General features: G+C 34.1%; 1 protein-coding gene across 2 annotated transcripts in view; it reads left to right on the top strand.

Annotated features, from left to right (window-relative positions):
* Positions 1-27,514, top strand: part of LOC141551318 (histone-arginine methyltransferase CARM1-like) — a 246,792-nt gene that overhangs the window by 135,836 nt on the left and 83,442 nt on the right. For both annotated transcript variants that reach the window (XM_074282826.1, XM_074282827.1), the window contains exon 4: positions 2,758-2,862. In XM_074282826.1, the coding sequence (XP_074138927.1) occupies positions 2,758-2,862 (105 nt within the window). The remainder of the gene's footprint in view (positions 1-2,757; positions 2,863-27,514) is intronic.

Here is a 27,514-nt window from a genome sequence, read left to right as displayed (position 1 = left end):
ATTAAGGAGGTTTGACTATGCATTCTCTAAGATCTCTTCCGGCAGTGATCTTATTATCTTCTGCAACAGACAAATCATAGTCGCTTAATTTCCAGCAGTGATTTGATAATATGAACTTTCTATGGTTTTGGTTGCACTGCCTTTTGTGAGAGTCTTGTAGACAGCTATCAGGCTCACAATTCCATCTGTGTCCTGTGGATACTAGCAGGGGGAATCTTGAGAGTCTTCTCCCTGAGGTAGCCTGCTCTTTAAAAAAAAAAAAAAAAAAAAAAAAAGTACTGGACCAATGCTGGACCAGAGAATTTGGGTTCAAATTCTCACTTAAAGAATCTGAACTTAGAGAAATCTAGCAGTAAAACACTATGAGTAGGGAAAGCTGAGTTATTTTTTCACTCCTAAATCCACATGTCCTTCTTATTATTTTGTTTCTATCAAGAGTCTGACCATCTTTTCATTCATCCAGGTTGACATACACCATCCTTTTAATCCTTAAGTCAGAAACCTAGGATCATCCTCCATTATTCATTTTCACCCCATATAGTCCATCCATTGCCAGGTCTTTTCAATCCTTCCTCCAATTTCTTTTGCCTCTGTCCTATTCTTTTCACTCATACCATAACCACTCATAGTCAAACCCATATCACCTCTCACCTACTCTCAATAGCCTCCTACTTGGTCTGTTAGTCCCTATTGGACTGTATTCAGTCTCTTGTACCTCTGGTTTGCCTTTCTCACACCTGCCAAACCAATATCCCTAAAATCTAGATCTAACTATGTCACTTCCCTACCAAAGAGGGGAGAAGGGAAGAAAGAAAAGAGGGAAGGGAAAAAAGGGGAAAAGAAAAATGAAGGGAAATCATATAAGAATTAATAAGTACCTATCACTAAGTACTTTACAAATAGTATCTCATTTGATTTACACAAACAACCCTATGAAATAGGTGCTATTATGATCTCCATTTTAAAATTGAAGAGATTGAAGCATATAGGGCTTAAGTGATTTGTCGTACATCAAGTCACATATCTGAGGCTGGAATTGAACTCAAATTTTCTTTACTCCAGGTCCATTATTTTGTTTTATATACTGCCTACTTGCCTCATCAATGGCTTCTTATCTCTAGGATAAAATACTAACTTCTTAAATACTTTAAAACCCTTGACAATCTAGCTCCAAACTTTCTTTCCAAAATTACTACAGATTATTCTTTCTCATGTATCCTACGCTCTAATCAAGTTGCTATTCCTTGTATATGTTATTATTTTCTTGTCTCTGTACTTTTGAATAGATTGTCTCCCAGTTCTGAAGTGGTCTCCTTTCTCACTTACACTTTTTGAAATTCTTGGCTACCTTTTAGACTCAGCTAAAATGCCACATCCCATACAAGGGATCTTTCATGTTCCTTTCAAGTATTAGTATGGCCCCTACTGAAATTACTTTATATTTCCCTGAGCTTTGCTGTTTCACCAAATAGAACATAAATTCTTTGAGGACAGACATTATTTCATTTCTAGCTTGTTATCCCTAGCATGGTATCTGGCCCATAAAATGCATTTAATAAGCTCAATAAGTTTATTGAGCTGAACATAATCTCTGAGGTTCCTTCCAGCTCAAATGTTTGTTTTCTATGACAGACAGTCATCATGTATGTGTATATGCATATATATGTGTGTGTGTGTGTGTGTATCTATGTATATATATATATATATATATCCTCTATATTTTTGATAATAATGAATTCTTAATTTCTTAGGTTTACTATTGCATAGCCAGAGATATATTCAATTTGATAACTTGAAGAAGAGAATTGACATGGTTCCACTTGATCATAATGTGTATGAGGACCTTATCTCTCTAAGAAAAAATTATTACTTTTCAGATTTCACAGAAAATCATATCAGCTGTACACACTTTAAGAGAGACTCTCCTATTAGCATTAATATTGAATCCGCTTTTTGAAACTTGGGAATAATTTAAGTTGACACTTTTTTGTTTAATAAATGAGCAATATTTTAAGAGGTGCATATTTTATTTTAACATTGAATGTAGAGCCTGAGAGGTAGGTCAGGACTGAACATCTGCAGTTTATGTGTCCCATCTCTGACAATATTTGTATCTTTGGGAAAATCACTTAATCTCTCTGAACTTCAGTTTCCTCATCTATAAAATAAGCTCTAAAGATAGGATCTCTTAGCCACTCCTCTGCTTTCTATTCTCCCAGCAAAATCCAACAGTGTAAAAGGAGGATAGTTAAAAAGTCAGGGATTCACCAAAATGTCATGTTATACTAATTTTGTGTAATGTTGTCATAAAAACAAGGGCAAGGCAAATGTTACTTGGACCCAACCTTTATTCTAAACCCTTTTCTCTTTCTCCCTTCTCTTTCTCTGGTATTTTCCACCTTCCACCCCCTACTTGTTTTGTGATTATGCTTGTTTTTAATGGAAATTCTCCATCAATCTTTTGAACATTTTGAGTCTTATATATAGAAGGTGTTTTAAAAGTGCATTGTGGAATTGAATTGATTTGAATGAAATATGTTCTTTTTATGAGTGAGAATAAATATTCTCCACTAATCCTGGAGAAAGCAAATATTTAGGGTTTGAATTCTGTCTCTTACTTATCAGTCACATAACCCTGAATGCAGTATGTCCCCATTCTGAACCTCAATTTTCCCATCTGTAAAATGAAATGATTGAATTCGATGATCTTTAAGGGTCCTTCCAGTTGTGTGACTGCAACTTATCTTTTCCTTTTAGTTTTATGGATGTATATCCCAACAGCAAAATATGCTACAAGACTTTGTGAGGACAGCTACCTACCACAGAGCCATTCTTCAGAACCACACAGACTTTAAAGACAAGGTGAGTCTTCTAGTTAGGGTTTATCGCATATGAATTTAACAAACAATAATAGAAAAAAGACTGAATTTCTAGAAACTGTACAGTGACTCTGACAAGCAGGTCAAGATTGAACTGGAGAGGAGGGGCTTATGTGTTTATATATTATATTTCCCCAGTAGAACATAAGCTTCACGAGCAAAGAAAATGTTTTTAATCTTCTCTTCATATCCTTGCTGCCTAGAACATTATCTTATACCCAGCAGTTGCTTAATAAAAGCTTATGGACTGGATTAGACATAATTGGGTTTAAAGGATTCCTGATTTTGTCTTGTTGTTACTATCATTGCACAGACATGCACAATTCTTTATGATTTTATTTGGAGTTTTCTCAGCAAAGATGCTGGAATAGTTTGTCATTTCCTCCTTCAGCTCATTTTACAAATGAGGAGATTAAGGCAAAAGGGGTTAAATGACTTGTCCAGGATCACAGAGTAAGAGATTTTGTTATTATAGATACTGAGTAGCCCTGCAGGGGATATTCCACCTTTAGCTACTTCAATGTATCTATTTCCATCATAGAACTGATATGAGTGTTACTTTAAATAGATTGCAACATTTTTTGGTGTTGGTGTTCCTTTGCTAGTTAGTATATAGTTAATATATAGAGTAGCATTTCTCTAATGGGAAAACAAAATAACATAGCCAGGAGAGTACAGGACCAGGAGCCAAGAGAATGGGATTCTTAGTCCTTTCTTGCAATACTATGTTATCCTGAAGAAATCATTTTCTATTCATGGACTTTATTTTCTTCTGTAGTTAAATGTGGGCATTAGAAAAAATCATCATCAAGTAGAGGAGTGGGTTTACAATCAGACAAAGTCAGTTAGAATCCTGGTTCTTTCCATAATATAAACATAGAGAAGCCACTTAACCTCTCTTTGTCTCATTAAGTGCCTTCTTGTTCTAGATCTGTAATCCTCTGATTCTCTGATTAGAGCCATAAGGTCTCTTTTTTGCTCAGTGATACTTGTGAAAACTGTGACTTCCTCCTTGATGCTTACCTTCTATTGGAACAAAAGAGCTGTGCAGAAGCTTCAATGATTTTTTTTTGCTTGAATTTTTATTGGAAATCAGACTAAAATTATCTTGAGATCTCTTTTCCAAAGATGTCTTTTCCCCATCTTCCCAATAAGAGGCTTCCCAAAGGATTTTTTTTAATTAAGAAGAAAATGGCAGTGTAGAAATCCTTCATGAGAATCTCTCCCTCCACTCCCACCCCCAAACTCCCAAGACCTAAGGACTGGCGAAGAAACTAATTTTGTTCCTTAAACATGAATAGGAATTTGGACTGTTTTCTTAAACATCCGCAGTTTGTCCAAAGCTATTTTTAACCTTAAAAAGCTTGATTTTTCATTCTGCCGTATCCCAGCAATTTTAATGAAAAATTTGGCTTTGCCAGAACATTGCTGGCTGAGAATTGTGTCTGGACTGTATCCAGGGGACTGACCCTGTTGGTCATTCACCAGCCTCTCTTTCTCAGAGCTTGCCTTAATTGCAGTCTGCCTATTTTTAGCTTCTTGCAAAGTGTGCACTAGGGAAAGTCCGTCAACCTAAAGGTGCTGGGCTGTAGAGTTTTAATTCGGAAATGTTTTGACATGTTTGTCAAGGCACTGGTTTCTGGAAGCAAGAACTTGCAACAGCGGGCATCATCTGAAAATGAATTTTAAAAATCAGCATTTTAGCAAAGGAGAGAATCCATAATGTAGCAACTTCATACTGCTTCTTGATGTGATATTGGCTTAGCAGAAGGGGATTTAGGAATTTAACAGCTTTAAACACACACGTACATGCTCATACACATACACACACATACACCAAAACAACACAATGTACACCTGCTTGAATTATCAAGGAATATTCATATTTGGAGAGCCTTGCTTTAATCCGTGATATGTGATTTGTCTTTGGCAAGGAATCATGATGTTTTTGCTATAAGGCCAGGGCATCTCTTTTTAATTCTGCCATAAAATTCTCCATAAATTTCCAGGCACTGCTGATAACAGTTTAAGTAGGGCTGTTAGAACTAGTCATCTGCTCACTGATGAAGCCTGCCCCAGATTGTTAACTGTTTGGATTAAGTGCCATGGAACACATCTATTTAAAACTGGCTATAAACTCTATGGAGGAGAATACTGGCTTTTTTTCTTTTTCTTTCAACCTACTTGGCATGACTTGGCACTGTTAACATCATGCCAATGAATACTTTGATGATGCCCATATTGTAGGGCTATTCTGGGGAGTGGAATATGTCCTACCTAATGTGTTTTTGACTTTGAAGACATACTGATATAGCTAGAAAAGTCCCAGCATTAGAACCCACAAGCCCTGGGTTCAAATTCAAACTTTTCTGCTTTCTCAAGCTATGTTACTTTTTATAAGTCACTTCCCCTCTCTCTGGTCAGTTTGCTCAATTGTGAGTGGATCAAGGGGATTGGACTAGATCAAAGGTTCTTACCCCTTACTTTTGTCATATGCCCATTTGGCAAATTAGTGAAGCCTATGAATCCCATATCAGAATAAAGTTTTGAGCTTTTTTATAAATCATGATGAAAGAAAATGCTAAATTTTATTTAGACATTAGTATCACTTTTTCCCATCCAGGTTCATGGATTCCCTGAAATTTTTCAGACCACTTTCAACTTTAACTACCTCAAATATAATGTGTTTAATAAGTAGCATTCAAAATAATAATAATCATAGAGAACTGCACAAAATTCCACTCTAAATATACTGCTGAGGTGATCCTGAATCCAAAGGATATGTCAACAGAATATAAACTCTAACAGGCTCTCTACCAAGTTCAAAAGTAGTTTGAAAATAGTCAGCTACTGGGGCAGCTAGGTGGCGCAGTGGATAGAGCACCAGCCTTGAATTCAGGAGGACCCCTGTTTAAATGTGGTCTCAGACACTTAACACTTCCTAGCTGTGTGACTCTGGGCAAGTCACTTAACCCCAGCCTCAGGGGGGAAAAAAAAAAGAAAGAAAGAAAAGAAAAGAAAAAAAAAAAAGAAAGAAAGAAAACAAACAGTACAGTCTTGTTTTTCTGAAGAACAACCCAGCTAACCATTGAGAGGAGTCTCATTCATTACCAGGGAGTCTGACCATCTGGTGAAGAATTCTTTGGCCTTGGACAAATAGAAAAAAAAAGAAAAAAAGAAAAAAGAAAATCTAGCCTTCAATAACCTTTTTTTTTTCTTTTTCATCAATGAAACAGGTGTACTTTATAGACTTCTTCAAATTTGTATCTAATTTTATTCTGAGTGTGAGATATTTGTCTAGTGAGCAAATATACATTTTAGTAAAGATACTCTCTTCTCAAGCATCATTATTACTATAAAGAAAGAAGAAAAGCTCAACTAAATTGAAAACAGACTTACTGATTTTGGGGGGGAAGTTTGATAAAGAATTTGACAGAGGTGATTTGTATGATGTCCAGAAGCCATAAGAAACATTATTTTATGGGATAGTGAGTCATATCATACTACATTGTTTACATTAAGTATAATAATAATACATATTTTCAAAAAGACTATTATGAACATGTAGACAATGTAAGGTAGAAAGCTTCTACCTTTATTTAATGAAAACTCCAAATTAAATCAATATAAACTTTGCCAATCAATTATTTCAGTTCAAACTCAGCAATAGGTGAAAACAACAAAAATTATTGGAAAATGTAGAATATAGAAATACATAATAAGAAAAGAAAAATGATGATTGCATAGAAGTTTTATGTTTGTATAACAAAATTTTTAAATATTTCATTTTCCTAATTACATTTAAAGAAAATTTCTAATTTTAATCTTTTTTCAATTTTGAGTTCCCCAATTTTCTCCTTTTCCCAAAACTTTTCCTCATTTTTGAGACAGTAAGTAGATTGATACAGGTTGCATGTGTATGTATAAGTGCATATATACACATATATGCAATCATACAAAATATATTTCCATATTAGTCATGTTGTTGAAGAATACACAGACCCAAAAATGCATACAAAAATAAAGCAAATGAAAAATAGTATGCTTTGATCTGCATTCAGGCTCCAACAGTTTTTATTCATCTGGAGTTGAATAGAATTTTTCATCATGAATTCTTCAGAATTGTCTCAGATCACTGTATTCCAGAAAATAGCTAAGTATTCATAGCTGATGTTATTGTGGACAATGTTCTCTTTCTGCTCACTTCACTCTGCATTAGTTCATATAAATCCTCCCAGGTCTTTCTGATACCATCCTGCTCATTTCCTGTAGCACAACAGTATTTAGTATAACTATATATACAACTTTATCATCCATTTCCCAACAGATAGATATCTCTACAATTTCTAATTCTTTGCCACTACAAAAAGAGCTATTATAAATGTTTTGGGGCAAATAATTCCTTCCACCTTTTTCATTTAATGTCTTTGGGATATAGCCCTAGTAATGGTATTAGGGGATCAAAGGGTATACACAATTTTATAGCCCTTTGGTATAGTACAAAATTGATCTTCAGAAAGATTGAATCAGTTTAACAAATTTTCCAACAGTAAATTAGTTTCACAGTTTTCCCATATCTCCTCCAACATTTATTGTTTTCTTTTTCTATTGTGTTAGCTAATCTGGTAAGGGTAGGGTGTTACCACAGAGTTGCTTTAATTTGCATTTTTCTAATCAATAGTAATTTAGAGCATTTTTTCATATGACTTTATATGTATTTGTATATGAATATGTATGTGTATCTCTTTGATTTCTTCATTTGAAAATCACATCACATATCCTTTGACCATTTATCAATTGCAGAAAGACTTGAATTCTTATACATTTTACATATACTTATACACACATATACTGAGGGGAGAGAGAGAGATTCAGAGAGAGTGACAGAAATGGAGAAATGAGTTCTTTTTCAAGACACTTGCTATTAAAGATTAGTTTCCAGCTTTCTTCTTTCCTTCTAATCTTAGTTGTATTGGTTTTGTTTGTGAAAAAAACTTTTTGATTGGATATAATCAAAATTATTCATTTTTCTTATAATACTGTCTCTTCTTTGGTCATGAATTTTTCCCTTCTCTATAGATTTGACAGGTAAATATTCCTTACTTTCCTAATTTTTTTATAGTATTTTTATGGTTTTACCCTTTATGTCTAAAGCACATACCCATTTTTACCTTATCTTTGTATATAGTGTAAGATACTGATATATACCTTGTTCCTGTTTTCCAGGTTTTGCAGTAGTTTTTGTCATATGGTCAATTCTTGTCCCAAAATTTGGAGTCTTTGAACTCATCAGACACTAGATTATCATAGTCATTTGCTATCATGTCTTGTTTCCCTAATTTGTTCTATTGATACATTACTCTATTTCTTAGTCAGTGACTGGTTCTTATGATGATTATTACTTTATAATATAATTTGAGATCTGGTACATTTAGGCCATTTTCCTTCATACCTTTAAAAATTAATTCCCTTGATATTCTTAACCTTTTGTTCTTCCACATGAACTTTGTTATTATTTTTTCTAGCTCTATAAAAGAATTTTTTGGTACTTTGATATGGCACTAAATGAGTAAATTAATTTAGTTGGAACTGTCATTTTTGTTATATTGGCTCAGCCAACCATAAGCAACTGATTTTTTTCCAGTTATTTAGATCTGATTTTATTTGTGTGAAAAGTGTTTTGTAATTGTGTTCACATAGTTCCTGGGTTTGCTATAGTAAATAGACTCCCAAGTATTTTTACAATGTCTACTTTTTTTTTTAATAGAATTTCTCTTTCCAGCTTTGTTGATGGGCTTTGTTAGTAACATGTAAAAATGTTGATTATTTATGTGGGTTTATTTTAGATCTTATAATTTTGCTAAAGTTGCTAATTATTACAACTAATTTTAGTTGATTCTGTAGGAGTCTTTAAGTATACATTAAGTATATTTCATCTGCAAAGATTGATATTTTGTTTCCTCATTGCCTATTTAAAACAAGCATTTCCATCATATAATTATAGTAAAAATATGATTTAAACATGAAATTACAAATCTACTATGTACAACTTACTATTCTTTTTAAATGTGTAACTAATTGTTATGTAAATTTATTTTTCTTTTTTTTCCTATTCCCCACCCACATATATAGGTGTGTATGTGGGTGGGTGTCTCTCTATCTCTCTCTCTCTCTCTCTATATATATATATATATGTATATATGTATGTATATAATTATATATATTCTTTGCAAACTTCTATTTATGTAGTAAAATCTTTCCTTATATATCTTTTATAGTTAATTTGAATATTTATAATAGTCAAAATGACTTATTTACTAATGTCAATCATTAAACAATATTGTTACTGTGTACAATGTTCTTTTGATTCTGCTTATTTCAACTCTTCATTGTTTGATGCGAGTCTTTCCATGTTTTTAAGATCATCTGAGTTCATCATTGGTATGTTGTTTCATTATTGTCATTTTCTTTAATGAAATTATTGGTTGTATAACTTATTCTTTAACCCACTCATTATTTAATAGTCATTTAATCTTCTATTAGTCTTTAATCTATATTCCTTACTAAATATTAATATTAAATTATTTTATTGCATTTTTATTTTATTGCACAGTTATCTAAAAAGGATTCTATTTCTTTTCTACCTTTATAAATTTTTACTTGCTAATCTTTGTAAAGGTGCCATTTTTTATGACACACTCATTCTTTTATTTTAAAGCTTTTTATTTCCAAAACACATGCATATTTTTCAACATTGACCCCTCCAAAACCCCATGCTTCAAGCTCTTCCTTCTACCTCTTTTCCCCCATCTTTTCCCCCAGACAGTAAGCAATCCAAGTTAAACATGTACAATTCTACTACACACATCTCTACAACTATCATGCTGCATAAGAAAAATCAGATCAAAAAGATAAAAATTGGGAAAGAAAGCAAAATGCAAGCAAACAACAACAACAAAAATGAAAATACCATGCTGCAATTCACATCCAGTCTCCACAGTCTTCTACCTGAGTGCAGATGGCTCACTCCATCACAAGACCACTACAACTGGCCTGAATCACCTCACTGTTGAAAAGAACTGTGTCCATCAGAATTGATAATCATATAATTAATTGTTGCTGTGTACAATGTTCTCTTGGATCTGCTTACTTCATTTAAGATCAGTTCATCACACTCATTCTTTAGGATTAGATTATTAAGTTTCCAAATAAGTCTGTTTTTCTACTGCCCTTTGCTGAGTGGAATTTTATTGAATTAAGAACTGAAAAGAATATATTTAATATTTCTGCCTTTAATTGTGGGTTTTTAATGTCCTAATACAATATATACATATATATGTATATATATATACATATACATATATATATACATATATATACACACACACATATATAATATATGTACACACACACACACATATATATATATAACACACACACACACACACACACACACACACACACACATATACACACAATAAAGAGTATAGCACCTTCCAAACTATAAAGAAATAGCGGGGAGAGATGGACAGATGGAGGAAGCAAAGGGTGAAGGAAGACAAGGGAAGGATCCTTAGTGGGGGAAAGTTAAGTAATAGCACGGCAAGTTGTGGAGCAGAATTTAATTAGAGAGGCAGCAAGGATAGGAAAGATGTGTGAGGAGGTGGGGGGGTGTGAGTGTGTATATGTATTTATATATCTATATGTAAATAACTTTCCTTAAATGTAGCTTGTTTACAAGTGGTGAGGTGGGGGATGAAAGGGAGGAAGAAAATAAAGACAAAAAAGAATAAATAAACTGAGCAGCAGAGAAGCAAAGAACAATTTGCAAAGAAGTAAAGAAAAAATGCTCATTCGTGACTATAATTTCTTCTACTAATATATTCTTTTTTGATCTAGTAATTTGTTTTTATATTTTGAATCCTCCTTGATGTTCTGCTAGGCACATAACGATGTTCTCTTTTGTTTTGCTTTATTTTATTTTATACTTCTTTTCTGTTTTCCTTTTTTAACTCTTTTTCTCAAATAAACAAAAATAAATAAATGAAATTGGGCTCTATTCTGGGGATGGATAAGGCACTGTCTCTTGCAGTAGGACCCAAGGTCTCATAGGTGACCTGCTTTCCCAGGGACATGAGGATCTGCCTCCTGACCTGAGCTGGGGCTCAGGCCTTATATGTCCAAGCTGGCTTGCTGGTGTGAAGCCTACTACTAGAATGTTCTGTACTGGCTTAATAATTGTTTCATCCCATCTTGTTGTTGGTTCTATTACTCCAAAATTCATTTTGAGGCATTATTTTATAGCTGGTTGGAGGTAAATTTGAGAGTGTTCTTCCTTGAGAGTTCCTGTCCTATCACACTAGCTCCTCCCTCCAATATTTTTTAAAGAAAAGCTCAAGAAAGAACTCTGCATGGTAAGAACCAAATAAGATCACTAAAAAGTGAAAAACCACAATATTTTAAATCAAAAAATGACATTTTCTAACTTCTTTGGGATACATGTGACAGCTACATAGTGCAGTAGATAAAGGTCCAGGCCTATAGTCAAGAGTATTCATCTTCCAGATGTAGTCTCAAACACTTCCTAGCTGTGTAGCTCTAAGCAAGTCACTTAACACTGTTTGCCTCAGTTTCCTCATCTGTGAAGTAAGCTGGAGAAAGAAATGGCAAATCATTGCAGTATTTTGCCAAGAACACTCCAGAGAGTCAGATATAACTGAAAAATAACAACACAAGCAGAGGAAGTGTTTATATTTGGTTAATCTCTAAACTTCTTAGATAGAATCTCAAAAGAAAAATACATGAGTAACAATTACAATAATTTTATAAAGATGTTTAGTATATATCAATTACTATATCAAAAAGACCAAAAGAGCTTAAAAAGTTGAGTTGCTTACCCAGCAGAAACATATGGCAGCAAAGGGTGATATCAGCATAGAATATAAATTTTATTCTAAAATTTTACAGAGAATGGTAGAAGATTATGAGCAGTATCTCCTAATGAAGAAAAGAAACAGTGGAAAGTTAAACTAACTTAAAGAAATCACAGTCAGAGATCTATCAAAGCAAAATCATATCAATTATATACATTGACAAAACTAGAAGAACAAAAAATAAAAGAAACCAGAAAAGAAATGCAAAGATTGTTTTTTATAATAATCTCATTTCTTTATCAGGGAAATTAGAGCAATAGCACAGAGATGTAGATACAGATGAGCACATAAAAGAGATGAAAGTGGCAGCAAAGAAAAGAGACAGGAAAGGCACCATTATTGGACCAAGTATAAATAGAGGGGAATTTGTTTAGGGGAAATCACAATATGAAAGTATTAGGAATTGATTCTCAAGATTTACACAAACTGATGCTAAGTGAAGTGAGTAGAAACAAGAGAGCATTTTGCATAGCAACAATAAGATTATGTGGTGATCAACTGTGATGAACTTGGCTCTTTTCAACATGGAGGTAATTCAGACTTGTGATGGAGAGAGCCATCTGCATCCAGAGAGAGGATTATGAGGACTGAATGTAGATAACAACAGTATTGTCACCTTTTTTGTTGTTGTTCTTGTTCGCTTGATTGTTTTTTTTTTCCTTTCACATGGCTTTTTTCCTTTTGATCTGATTTTTCTTGTGCAGAATGATAAAAGTGGAAATATGTTTAGCAGAATTGTACATGTTTAACCCATATTAGATTACTTGCTGTCCAGGGGAGAGGTGAAAAAGGAAAGAGAAAAATTTGGAAGAGGGATTTGAAAGGGTGAGTGTTGAAAATTATCTCTGCATGCATTGAAAAATAAAAACTGTTATTATAAAAGAAGAATTTTTCTCAAGATACTTGAAGAAAGGGAAGACACCAAATTCTCGGACCTCATTAATGTATTTTAAAATCTGCCCATTGATAACTATCAATAACAATATACTTTGCATGTATACAATGTTTTATGAGAGTTATTATAACCATCTTAGTCAACCTTGGGATGTATTAGTAATGGATAGATTTTTACTAATGCTACTCCTTTTTAAAAGAAACTAGTATTTTCCCCAATTACATATCAAAACAATTTTTAGAATTTTTTTTTGATGAAGCAATTGGGGTTAAATGACTTATTCAGGGTCACACAGCCAGTAAGTGCTAAATGTCTGAGATCAAATTTGAACTCAGATCCTCCTGACACTAAGGCCAGTGCTTTATCCATTGGACCATCAAGCTGCCCTCATGTTTAAAATCTTTTGATTTCCAAATATTTCTTCCTCCCGCCCTCCCCTTTTCTCTTCTGAAAATAGCAGGCAATTTGATATAGATTATACATGTGCTATTATGAAAAACATATTTCCATATTAGTCACAGTTGTGAAAAAGGAAATATATCAAAAAACATGAAAAAATAATAAAATAAGTGAAAAAATATGCTTCAATCTGCATTCAGAGGACAACAGTTCTGTATCTCAATATGGATAGTAACTTTCCTTTGTGAGTCCTTTGTTCTTGTCTTGAATCATTGTGTTACTGAGAACACACAATGTTGCTGATATTGTGTCCAGAGTTTTCCTGGTTCTGCTCAATTTACTTTGTATCCGTTCACACAAGTCATTCCAGGTTTTTCTGAAATCTGCCTGTTCGCCATTTCTTATTGCAAAATAGTATTCCATTTTATTCATTTCTCACAGCTTGTTTAGTCATTCCCCTATTATGGGCATCCCCTCAATTTCCAATATTTTGCCAACACAAAAAGGTTGTTCTACGTATTTTTGCACTTGTAGGTCCTTTCCCTGCTTTATGATCTCTTTGGGATATAGACCTATTAGTTATATTTCTGGATCAAAGAGTGTGCACAGCTTGCTTGTGCTTTGGAAATAAGTTCAAATTGATCTTCAGAATGGTTAGATCAGTTCACAACTCCACCAACATTGCATAAGAAAATCCTAATTTTCCCACATCCTTTTTAACAGATAACATTTTCCTTCTAGTGCCAGTTTGACAGGTTTGAAGAATTAATGCAGGTTTCTTTTAATTTGCATTTCTCTGATCAAAAGTTATTTAAAGAACTTCTTCATATGCCTGTAAATAGCTTTGATTTCTGAAAACTGGTCACATCTTATGACCATTTGTAAATTGGAGAATGGCTTATATTATAAGTTTTATTCAATTCTCTATATAAATGAGGCCTTTATCAGATATACTTAACTATAAAGATTATTTCCTAATTTTCTGCGTTCCTTCTAATTTTGGTTGCATTGATTTTGTTAGTACAAAAGCTTTTTATTTTAATATAATCAAAAGTATCTATTTTACATTTCATAATGCTTGTAATTCACTTAACTTCTCCTTTAAGAATTTGTATGCTATATCACTTGGTAAATATAATTTTAGTATTTATATTAATTTATCAACTGTGACAAAGACTTTTTTATTAAATCTTTTTTTCCCAAGACATATGCATGGATAATTTTTCAACAATAACCCTTGTAAAACCTTGTATTCAAGTTTCTCCCCCTTCCTTGTCACCTCCTCCCCTGGATGACAAGTAATAGAATATATGTTAAACATATTAAATATATGTGTTATATATAATGTATGCATACATATTTATACAATTATCTTGCTGCATAAGAAAAATCAAAAAGGAAAAAATGAGAAAGAAAATTAAATGCAAGCAAACAATAACAAAAAGAGTAAAAATGCTATGTTGTGATTCACACTCAGTTCCCACAGTCCTGTCTCTGGCTGGAACAGGCCTGAATCATCTCATTGTTGAAAAGAGCCACATCCATCAGAATTGATCATCATGTAATCTTCTTGTTGCTGTGTGCAATGATCTCCTGGTTCTGCTCACTTCACTTACCATCAGTTTATATAAGTCTCTCTAGGCCTCTCAGAAATCATCCTGCTGATTGTTTCTTATAGAACAATAATATTTCATAACATTCATATGTCATTATTTAGTCAACCATTCTCCAACTGATGGGCATCCACTGGGTTTCCAGTTTCTTGTCACTACAAGAAAGACTGGGTGGCAAAGCTTTTTAAATTGTGGGTCACAAAAAAACTTGCTGACAATAAAAAGTATCAGATATTCTGCCAAAATTTAATTCTTTATGTAATAATAAACAAGCAACCCATCTCATTAATATGCAAATTTTCTTTCATCTTTAATAAATGGTAAAATATGTATACTGAAGAATCATTCTGAAATAAATTTCTATATGATTTATTATCAGTAAGGATTTAATTTATATAGCTATTTTATTTACCTATATATCTGAAGTTTGTGTTTTTCAGCAAAAAGGGGTTATGAGTGGACAAAGTTTAAGAAGTCCTGATCTATGGTATCTTTTCATTAGGTGTAGTTTCCTTCTTTATCTCTTTTTATTTGGTCTGTTTTGCTTTTACTTTGTCTAAGATCAAGATTGCTATCCCTGCTTTTTTTAATTTCAGCTGAAGCATAATGGATTCTGCTCCAGCCCCTTACCTTTACTCTATATGTTCTCTGCTTCAAATTGTGTTTCATAAAAGCAAAATATTGTCATATACTGGTTTTGATTCATTCTGCTATCCATTTCTGTTTTATGTGAGACTTCATCCCATTCACATTCACAGTTATGTTTACTGTATATTTTCCTCCATCCTATTTTTCATTGTGTTTGTCTTCTCTCCTTTTACCCTTTCCCTCTTAACCAATGCTTTGCTCCTGTCTACATCTCCTCCAAATCTGCCTTTCCTTCTGTCAGTCCCTTCACCCCTTTACTTAATCTCTTCCCCTCCTATTTCCTGTCAGGTAAGATAGATATCTATATTCAACTTATTGTGTGTTTCATCCAATGCTGATGAGAGTAAGGTTCAAGCAATGCCAATCACCCATCCTCCAATCTTCCCTTCTATCATAATAGTTCTTTTGTACATCTTCATTTGAAATAAATTACCCCATTTTACCTCTCTTTTATATCCAATCTATTCCTTTTCTTATCTATTATTTTTATATCATTTCCTCAAATTCACATTGTTTAGCTATACTATTAGCAATATAATTTTTAAGAATTATGAGTATCATCCTCCAATATGGGATATAAACAACTTAGCTCTATTAAATCTTTGTGTTTTCTTTGCCCTTTTTATCTTTTTTATGCTCCTCTTGGGTCTTAATATGGGAGATATACTTTTTTGTTGTTCAATTCTGATCTTCTGATAAAAGTTTGAAATCCTTCTATTCATTGAATGATTACTTTTTTCCTTTAATGTTCTATGCTTAAGTAGTTGATTCTTGATTATAGTCTTACCTACTTTGCCTTTAAATGTCATGTTGCATGATCTCCATTCTTTACTTTTGTAGCTTCTAAATTCTATGTTACTCTGTGTCTCCATGAAATTTGAATTATTTCTTTCTGGCCACTTGTAATATTTTTGCCTTGACCTGATACTTTTGAAATTTGGCTATAACTTTCCTTGGGATTTTATTTGGAGCTTTCTTTACTGAGGTGATCAGGGGAGTCTTTTAATGCCTATTGTACCTGCCTTGTGATTCCAGGATTTCAGGAGAGTTTCCTTGATAATTTCCTGAAAGATATTGTTCAGTTTTGATTTTGGCTTTTAGATAGTCCATTGATTCTGACGTTGTATCTTCTGGATATATTTTCCAGGTCAGTTGTTTTTTCCCCAAGAGTTATTTTACATTTTCTTTTATTGTCTCATTTGAATTTTTTTTTTTATTTGATTCTTTATATCTTATAGCGTCATTAGCTTCCACTTGCCAATTCTAACTTTTAAGGAATTGTTTATTTTTTCTGCTTTTTTTCTATTTTGCCAATTCTACTTTTTAAGCAGTTTTCCCTAAACTCTTTTTTCATAATTCTCTTGCATCTATTGCACACTAATCTATTTTCCCAATATTTTTTCTACCTTTCTTATATGATTTTCAAAGTTCCTTTTATTGGATTTTCCATGAATTCTTTCTGGGCTTGAGACCATTTTCCATTTTTCTTTGAGGTTTTTCCCCATAGGTGTCTTGACATTGTTGTCCTCTTTTGAGTTTTTTTCTTGATCTTCCCAGTAACCATAATAACTTTGTGTCAGATTTTTTTTTCTGTTATTGTTTTGATCATCTTTTTTGACCTTTTTCCTTTCTTTTAAATTTGAGTTCTGCTCCCAGGGTAGAAGGGGTACTGTCTCAGGCTTCTTGTGCTCAGGAACTGCAGCCCTGGTTGTTTATGGGTTGCTACACTGCAGATATCCTGAGGTCCATGGGGCACCCTCTTGTCTGGTACTGCACTGAGGGGACAGGGGGAAGTGGCTGGCACTGCTGAAGACCTTAAGGGTTGGACATCTTATCTGGTGTGGGGCTGGGATCCTAGTGCTGGTGTCTGGGCTGTGCTGAGACTGGTGAAATGTTTCGATACTTAACCAAAAGCGCATGGTGGTTTGGCTACTGGCTGCTGCCTGTTTGCTTAGACAACATAGGGTTGGGTTCCACCTCTTTGCCCAAAGTTACATGTTTAGCAGTTCTCAGAGCTGGTTTTGCCCACACAAGTAATATTCTGTGACACATCACATCTTTACCACCATGTACTGACTGAAAAATATAGAAAATGCAAGATTCCATTTTGATTTTTGCATATTAAAGTATTAAAAAACTTTTTATTCAAAAGAGCATAATTACCTATTAAATGCTCTCTTTCAACAAAATGTCTTCAAAAATACATTAAAATTATGGAGAATTCTTGCAATAATATGACAACAGAGATAAATATGTTTCCTTTTCAGATCACAAAATCCAGGCAAGGCACAAAACAGGGATGTGTATGCTTCCCAAAAGAACTTATCATTTTCATTTGCAAATGATAACATTATACCAATCTCTAAAGCATTACAGAATGCTAATAAAATGTAATGCTAATAACATAAAAGTTCACACAGGAAAAAAAGAAAAAAAAAAAAAAAAAGGAGATGAAGAATGGAAGAATCCTTGCTATTACCCCAAGGCACTGTTGGTGGAGCTGTGAACTGGGTCCTAATATTCTGGAAAACAATTAGAAATTTTAATTAAAATGCCATTAAACTATACTATATATTCTCCTAGATCCAGCAATATACTACTAATATATATCTAAAGGAGATCAAAGACATAAGAAAATATTTCACATACATACTCTCATTTGTGTATCTGCCTCAGCACTAATTATAGTATCAGGAAACCAGGCAAATTTAGGGAGGATTTAGATAAGAGTTACTTAGAAGAGGCAGGTATAGATGGCTTGGAATCTTCTTCACTGGAAGGAGTATCCAAATTGATGAGATCACGCCTATGAATATTATTTTTTTTAATTTAATTTTTATTTTATTTTATAATTATAACTTTTTTTTGACAGTACATATGCATGGGTAATTTTTTACAACATTATCCCTTGCACTTACTTCTATTCAGATTTTTTCCCTTCCTCCCCCAAACCCTCCCCCAGATGGCAGGCAGTCTTATACATGTTAAATATATTACAGTATATTCTAGATACAATATATGTGTGTAGAACCGAATTTTTTGTTGCACAGGAAGAATTGGATTCAGAAGGTAAAAATAACAGTTTACACCCATTTCCCAGTGTTCCTTTTCTGGATGTAGCTGATTCTGTCCATCATTAATCAATTGGAATTGGATTAGCTCTTCTCTATGTTGAAGATATCCACTTCCATCAGCATACATCCTCGTACAGTATCATTGTTGAAGTGTATAATGATCTTCTGGTTCTGCTCATTTCACTTAGCATCAGTTGATGTAAGTCTCTCCAAGCCTCTCTGTATTTCTCCTGTTGGTCATTTCTTACAGAACAATAATATTTCATAACATTCATATACCATAATTTAACCAACCATTCTCCAATTGATGGACATCCATTCATCTTCCAGCTTCTAGCCACTATGAAAAGGGCTGCCACAAACATTTTGGCACATACAGGTCCCTTTCCCTTCTTTAGTATTTCCTTGGGATATAAGCCCAGTAGTAGTATGGCTGGGTCAAAGGGTATGCACATTTTGATAACTTTTTGGGCATAATTCCAGATTACTCTCCAGAATGGTTGGATTCGTTCACAATTCCACCAACAATGCATCAGTGTCCCAGTTTTCCCACATCCCCTCCAATATTCATCATTATTTGTTCCTGTCATCTTAGCCAATCTGACAGGTGTGTAATGATACCTCAGAGTTGTCTTAATTTGCATTTCTCTGATCAATAGTGATTTGGAACACTCTTTCATATGAGTGGAAATAGTTTTAATTTCATCATCTGAAAATTGTCTGTTCATATCCTTTGACCATTTATCAATTGGAGAATGGCTTGATTTCTTATAAATTAAAGGCAATTCTCTGTATATTTTGGAGATGAGGCCTTTATCAGAACCTTTAACTATAAAAATGTTTTCCCAATTTGTTACTTCCCTTTCTAATCTTGTTTGCATTAGTTTTGTTTGTGCAGAAACTTTTTAATTTGGTGTAATCAAAATGTTCTAGTTTGTGATCAATAATGGTCTCTAGTTCTCCCTTGGACACAAACTCCTTCCTCCTCCACAAGTCTGAGAGGTAAACCATCCCATGTTCCTCCAATTTATTTATGATTTCGTTCTTTATGCCTAAATCTTGGACCCATTTTGATCTAATCTTAGTATGTGGTGTTAAATGTGGGTCCATGCCTAGTTTCTGCCATACTACTTTCCAGTTTTCCCAGCAGTTTTTGTCAAATAATGAATTCTTATCCCAAAATTTGGGATCTTTGGGTTTGTCAAAGATTAGATTGCTATTTTTATTCACTATCTTGCCCTGTGAACCTAACCTATGCCATTGATCAACTAGTCTGTTTCTTAGCCAATACCAAATGGTTTTGGTGACTGTTGCTTTATAATATAGCTTTAAATCAGGTACACTTAGACCACCTTCCTCTGACTTTTTTTTCATTAGTTCCCTTGCAATTCTCGACCTTTTATTCTTCCATATGAATTTTGTTGTTATTTTCTCTAGGTCATTAAAATAGTTTCTTGGGAGTCTGATTAGTATAGCACTAAATAAATAGATTAGTTTGGGGAGTATTGTCATCTTTATTATATTCACTCGGCCTAAGAGCACTGAATGTCTTTCCAATTATTTAAATCTGACTTTATTTTTGTGGCAAGTGTTTTGTAATTTTGCTCATATAATTCCTGACTCTCCTTTGGTAGATATATTCCCAAATATTTGATACTATCGACTGTTATTTTGAATGGAATTTCTCTTTGTATCTCTTGCTGTTGGATTGTGTTGGTAATGTATAAAAATCCTGAGGATTTATGTGGATTTATTTTGTATCCTGCGACTTTGCTAAAATTCTGAATTATTTCTAATAGCTTTTTAGCAGAGTCTTTGGGGTTCTCTAAGTATACCATCATGTCATCTGCGAAAAGTGACAATTTGATTTCTTCATTTCCTACTCTAATTCCTTGGATCTCTTTCTCGGCTCTTATTGCCAAGGCTAGAGTTTCTAGTACTATATTGAATAGTAATGGTGATAGTGGGCAACCTTGTTTCACTCCTGATCTTACAGGGAAAGGTTCTAGTTTATCACCATTACATATGATGTTTACTGAAGGTTTTAAATATATGCTCCTTATTATTTTAAGGAATAGTCCATTTATTCCTATACTCTCAAGCGTTTTTAGTAGGAATGGATGTTGGATTTTATCAAATGCCTTTTCTGCATCTATTGAGATGATCATATGGTTTTTATTAATTTGATTATTAATATGGTCAATTATACTAATAGTTTTCCTAATATTAAACCAGCCCTGCATTCCTGGTATAAATCCCACTTGGTCATAGTGTATTATCCTGGGGATGATTTTCTGAAGTCTATTTGCTAATATCTTATTTAATATTTTAGCATCAATATTCATTAAGGAAATTGGTCTATAGTTTTCTTTCTCAGTTTTCGATCTACCTGGTTTAGGTATCAGTACCATGTCTGTGTCATAGAAGGAATTTGGTAGGACTCCTTCAATCCCTATTTTTTCAAATAGTTTACATAGCATTGGAGTTAGTTGTTCTTTAAATGTTTGGTAGAATTCACCTGTAAATCCATCTGGTCCTGGGGACTTTTTCTTAGGAAGTTGGTTAATAGCTTGGTCTATTTCTTTTTCTGAGATGGGACTATTTAGACTACTTACTTCTTCCTCTGTTAATCTGGGCAAGCTATATTTTTGAAGGTATTCTTCCATTTCATTTAAGTTATCGAATTTATCGGCATAAAGTTGAGCAAAGTAGCTCCTAACTATTGTTCTAATTTCCTCTTCATTAGTGGTGAGTTCACCCTTTTCATTTTCAAGACTATCAATTTGCTTTTTCTCTTTCCTTTTTTTAATCAGGTTTACTAAGGGTTTGTCTATTTTGTTGGTTTTTTCATAAAACCAACTCTTAGTTTTATTAATTAAATCAATAGTTTTTTTACTTTCAATTTTATTAATCTCACCTTTTATTTTTTGAATTTCAAGTTTTGTGTTTGTCTGGGGGTTTTTAATTTGTTCCTTTTCTAGCAATTTTAGTTGTAAACCCAATTCGTTGGCCCTCTCTTTCTCTATTTTATGCAAGTAGGCCTGTAGAGATATAAAACTTCCCCTAATTACTGCTTTGGCTGTATCCCACACATTTTGGTATGATGTCTCATTATTGTCATTTTCTTGGGTGAAGTTATTAATTATGTCTATGATTTGCTGTTTTACCCAATCATTCTTTAGTATAAGATTATTTAGTTTCCAATTATTTTTTGGTCTATTTTCCCCTGGCTTTTTATTAAATGTAATTTTGATTGCATTATGGTCTGAAAAGGATGCATTTACTATTTCTGCCTTACTGCATTTGATTTTGAGGTTTTTATGCCCTAGTATATGATCAATTTTTGTATAGGTTCCATGAACTGCTGAGAAGAAAGTATATTCCTTTCTGTCTCCATTTAGCTTTCGCCAAAGATCTATCATATCAAACTTTTCTAGTATTCTATTTACCTCTTTGACTTCTTTCTTATTTATTTTGTGGTTTGATTTATCTAATTCTGAGAGTGCAAGGTTGAGATCTCCCACTATTATAGTTTTACTATCTATTTCCTCTTGCAGCTCTCTTAATTTCTCTTTTAAGAATTTAGATGCTGCACCACTTGGTGCATATATGTTTAATATTGATACTGCTTCATTATTGATGCTGCCCTTTAGCAGGATATAATGCCCTTCCTTATCTCTTTTAATTAGATCAATTTTTGTTTTTGCTTGATCTGAGATGAGGATGGCTACTCCTGCTTTTTTGGTTTTGCCTGAAGCATAATAGATTCTGCTCCACCCTTTTACTTTTAGTTTGAATGTCTCACTCTGTTTCAGGTGTGTTTCCTGTAAACAACATATAGTAGGGTTCTGACTTTTAATCCATTCTGCTTCCTCTTTATGAGGCAGTTTGCCCCATTCACATTTATGGTTAGAAGGACTAATTCTATATTGCTTGCCATCCTATTAACCCCTGCTTATGCTTTTCCCCTTTCCTTCCCTTTTACCCCCCTACCCAGTATTAAACTGGTGACACCACTTGCTTTTCACAGCCCTCCCTTTTTAGGATCCCTCCCCCACCTTAAAGATCCTCCCCTTATTTTACCCCTTTTCTTCGAAATTTCTGTATTCCCTTCCCCTTAGCTTACTCCTTCCCTTTCACTTTTCAATGAAGTGGAAGAAGTTTCACCATAAATCGAATATGTCTATTGATACACACTATGTTCATCTCCCTCCTTTCTTTCTCTTAGATATAATAGGTTACCTTTGCCTCTTCATGAGATGTAGTACCACCACTTTACACTTTTTTATGATATAATTTCCTTTCCACCTCTAGTTTCTAAGACAAATTGTACATATGTTCTTTATATATATTTTTTGGCAGAAGTATAGTTCTCAAGATTTCTTTTTACCTTTTTAGAAATCTCTTGAGTTCTGTATTTGAAGATCAAACCTTTTATATAGGTCTGGTTTTTTCATCAAAAATTGATGGAATTCATTTATTTCGTTAAATGTCCATCTTCTTCCCTGGAAAATGATGCTCATTCTTGCTGGGTACGTTATTCTTGGCTGCATACCAAGTTCCTTAGCCTTTCGGAATATCATGTTCCAGGCCCTTCGTTCTTTTAATGTGGACGCTGCTAGATCCTGGGTTATCCTTATTGTGGATCCTCCATATCTGAATTGCTTTTTTCTAGCAGCTTCCAATATCTTTTCCTTTGTCTGATGGTTCTTGAACTTGGCCACTATATTTCTTGGCGTTTTGATTTTAGGGTCCCTTTCAGTAGGTGATCGATGAATTTTTTCAATGTCTATTTTACCCTCTGTTTCCAGAATGTCTGGGCAGTTCTCTTTGATAATTTCCTCGAAAATGGTGTCCAAGCTCTTTTTTTCCTCCCATTTTTCAGGGAGTCCGATTATTCTCAAATTGTCTCTCCTGGATCTGTTTTCCAGGTCTGTTGTCTTTCTAGTAAGGAACTTGACATTCTTTTCAATTGTTTCATTTCTCTGGTTTTGCTTGACTACCTCTTGGTTTCTCCTTGAGTCATTCATTTCTACTTGTTCCAGTCTAATTTTCAATGATGTATTTTCTTCACTCACTTTTTTTATATCTCTTTGTAATTGTCCAATTGAGTTTTTATATTCTATGGATTTTTTTTCCATTTTATCCATTTTATTTTTTAGAGAGCTGTTTTCTTTTTCCAGCTCACTAATCCTGTTTTCCTTGGAGTTGTTTACCTTTTCCAGCTCACTAATTTTGTTTCTCAATGATTTGATTTCTTTATCCACTCTGTCTTTGAATGCATGGGATGACTTCTCCAGGCTCTCTTGCCAAGCTTCCCTTTCCTTTTCCCATTTCTCTTCCAGCTCTCTTGTGAGAGCCTTTTTGATTTCCTCTATGACGTTCTTTTGTATTGAGGAGCAGCTCATATCCCTCCCAGGGGATACATCTGGGGACAGTCTGTTCCTAGTCTCCTCAGCATTTGAAGTCTGCTCCCTCTCCACACAGAAGCTGTCAATGGTTATAGCCCTTTTGAATTTTTTGTTCATTTTGTCAGAGTAGGAATCAAAGAAAACAAACTGACAAGAGAAACAATAGGTCTGTTTTTGGGGGGATGGGGCTGGATGGTATTAATGGGCTTCCTCTACAGACTGGGGGTAGGGCAGCAGAGAGCCACTAACAGAACAGCAATGACTGTACTGAGTCTGCACTCTGAGGCTCTGAGAAAGCACTGAGTCAGTCCAGGTGGGGGTTGGGGGTGGCCAGGTTCAGAGAGATGCTAGCTTTCTGGGGTTTTAATCTTCACCTCCGGTGTTTACACCCTCTCCGCTGCTCCTGGCTTGCTGCCAAGACAGAGTATCCACACTGGGGGTAAAAGCCTTTTCGCAGAAAAGGCAGAGATCGTACCCCTCCCCCTCCGGTCTGAGCTGTGTGAGCTGCCTGTCTAGCTCTAGCTTGCCTGCCCTCAGTCTGCGCCCAGTCTGATTGACCCTCCTCCGAGCAAACACAGACCTTTTCTGGCGACTTTCAAGGATGTCTTCTCTTGGTGATTATTTGTGGATTTCTTTCTGGGTCAAGCATTAAGTCTGAGGCTTGTCATGAAGGAAGTTCTGAGAGAAAACGAGGAGCTCAAGCAGCTGTCTGCCTCCACGCAGCCATCTTGGCCGGAAGTCCCCTATGAATATTAAAGCAAAGAATTGGAAACAGAGTGGTTATTCATTGATAGAAAAACATAGGAAGGCCTCTGAAAACTAATGTTGAGCAAAATACACAACATCAGTGAAATAGTTTGTGCAGAAACCTCAGTAAGAGAACTAAGAACTCTGATCAATGCAGTGCCAATCATGATTTCACAACTCCCACCTTCTGGTACGTAGGTAATAGACCATAGGTACAGAATGAGACATACATTTTCAGAAATGACCAATGTAGGATGTGTTTTATTAGACTATTATTTTGGGGGGAGGGGAGGTTAAATAAGATTATCAATAGGAAATGACAGGAAAAAATGCATCAATAAAATATTTTAAAGGGGAATTAGAATGAATGATGAATCCTAATCCTTTTTTCTTCTCTAATGGTATCACAAAACAAATCAATCTTTGGAGTAAACATTTTAGGAGATAATTAAATTTTAAAATGTAATGCATATTCATAAATTTGGGATAAACTAATTTGCAATTTTACTTTGAGAGAACCTTTTTTTTTTATTATTATATATATATTTTATAATATTATCCCTTGTATTCATTTTTCCAAATTGCCCCCCCTCCCTCTATTCCCTCCCCCCGACGACAGGCAATACCATACATTTTACATGTGTTACAATATAGTCTAGGTACAATACATGTGTGTGAATATCATTTTCTTGTTGCACAATAAACATTAGAATCCGAAGGTACATGCAACCTGGGCAGACAGATATTAGTGCTAACAATTTACATTCGCTTCCCAGTGTTCCTTCTCTGGGTATAGTTATTTCTGTCCATCATTGATCAACTGGAAGTGAGTTGGATCTTCTTTATGTTGAAGATTTCCACTTCCATCAGAATACATCCTCATACAGTATTGTTGTTGAAGTGTACAGTGATCTTCTGGTTCTGCTCATTTCACTCAGCATCAGTTGACCTAAGTCTCTCCAGGCCTCTCTGTATTCCTCCTGCTGGTCATTTCTTACAGAGCAATAATATTCCATAACCTTCATATACCACAATTTACCCAACCATTCTCCAACTGATGGACATCCATTCATCTTCCAGTTTCTAGCTACAACAAAAAGAGCTGCTACAAACATTTTGGCACATATATGTCTCTTTCCGCTCTTTAGTATTTCTTTGGGATATAATCCCAGTAGTAGCGCTGTTGGGTCAAAGGGTATGCACAGTTTGATAACTTTTTGGGCATAATTCCAGATTGCTGAGAGAACCTTTTAATATGCTAAGGGAGGAATAAGGTGTAACACACGTACCACTAAGTGTAAATGATAACTGATTTTTCTATGTTGTTCTAGGATTTGGGAAGCACAAATCTTTATTTCATTTGATCCCCATAATAGCCATGTGACTCAAATACTGTTATTATCCTCAGTTTATAGATGGGGAAATGGAGACTCAGAGAATTTACATGATTTGCCCAGGTTAACACAGCTATTAAGTTTTTAATGTCGGGTAGATTTGAACTCCAGTCTTCCTAACTTTAGGTTAGGAACACGACTGTTATGGCAACTCTAAGGTAGAATTTAATAGGGGCAAAAAGATTCAGACAAAAGGCTCTAAGAAAATGCAAAACTGATACTGAGCTCTCTAAATAAGAATATTAAAAACCAATTTAAACATTCTGTTTGGTACATCTGGTTTTGGTAGCAATGGTGACTGTTGAAAACTAGGGGTCATCCTCAGTTCTGAATTTCCATCCCACATGGCCAAATCTTATCAGTTCTTCCTCCATTACTTCTCTTTCCTCTGTCCTTTTCTTTCTACTTATACCATAACCATTATTCCCTGCATTTGGTGTCAACAAAACTATGATTGCCGCAATTCTCATTCATAATGCCTGATTCATTTTTGTAAACTAGATAAGGTTATATTATCATTTAGGATTTTTGATATTGCAAGTGACATACGTCTATGAATGTAAATGCTCAAGACTATTATCTTTTATTAGAAACCTAGGGATCTCCTTTCCTCAACCACCAAATTTCATATGTAAAATCCAAAGGGAATTTGCCCCTTTGGGGCAGAGTCTCTTTTCTTCTCCCCCAAGAAGCAATCTTCAAAACCATTTCTCTTAGCAATGGAAAAAGTTATTTACAACATAAAGGAAACACTGTAAATAATTTGACAATTTTTTCCCACTTACCAATGCAATTCATTGCAATTTCTCTATTTTGCTTCATACCCCTAAACTGTTGATAATAACTATCCCTGTTTCCAAAATTGTAATATTGCTCAGATCTACCTAAGTAGTTTTTCATAACACTTTAATCCCCACAAATAAGATTTCATTTTCTAAAGGAAATAAGAAAAATGACCCTTCTGTATTCACCCTTGCTAGTAACTTTTCTAGAATCCCTGTGAACTAGAAAATTGAAACATTACTAATGTGCATCAAAAGCAAAAACTTATGTGTAAAGGGGAAAACTTGATTGAGATAAAACAAGGTTCCCTTTGCCTTTTCATTTTCTCTTACTTCTCAGACATAAGCTTGGTGCTATTGATTCTTATCTCTGCAGCATCTGACCTTTTTTATCTGACTGTTCCTTACTTTTCATGCTGTTACTATCCATACACTAACATTCTCAGTCCTTTTTCCAACATTTCCTTCCCAGTGCTGTCAGAATAATTATCTTTATCCATAAGTGTGAATATGTCTTTCCTCTTATTTAAAAAAAAAAAATTTTGAAATACTTCATGTATAGTTTGGGTTCTTTGATTTGGCAATCAAGGCTGTTCACTTTTAGTACCACCTTCCCTTTCTAGTATTATCCCACAGAAGAATCAAGATCTGTTTAACATTTACATAAAGGAAAAGACAAAAAATAAGACCCAAATCCTGATCTCTCTCTTCTTTAAGAAGCATCAAATATCATTTTTTT

The sequence above is a fragment of the Sminthopsis crassicaudata genome, chromosome 1 (genome assembly GCF_048593235.1).
Source record: "Sminthopsis crassicaudata isolate SCR6 chromosome 1, ASM4859323v1, whole genome shotgun sequence".
NCBI lineage: Eukaryota > Metazoa > Chordata > Mammalia > Dasyuromorphia > Dasyuridae > Sminthopsis > Sminthopsis crassicaudata.
Note: the sequence above shows the minus strand (reverse complement) of the source record. Positions and strands in the feature narration are given on the sequence as shown.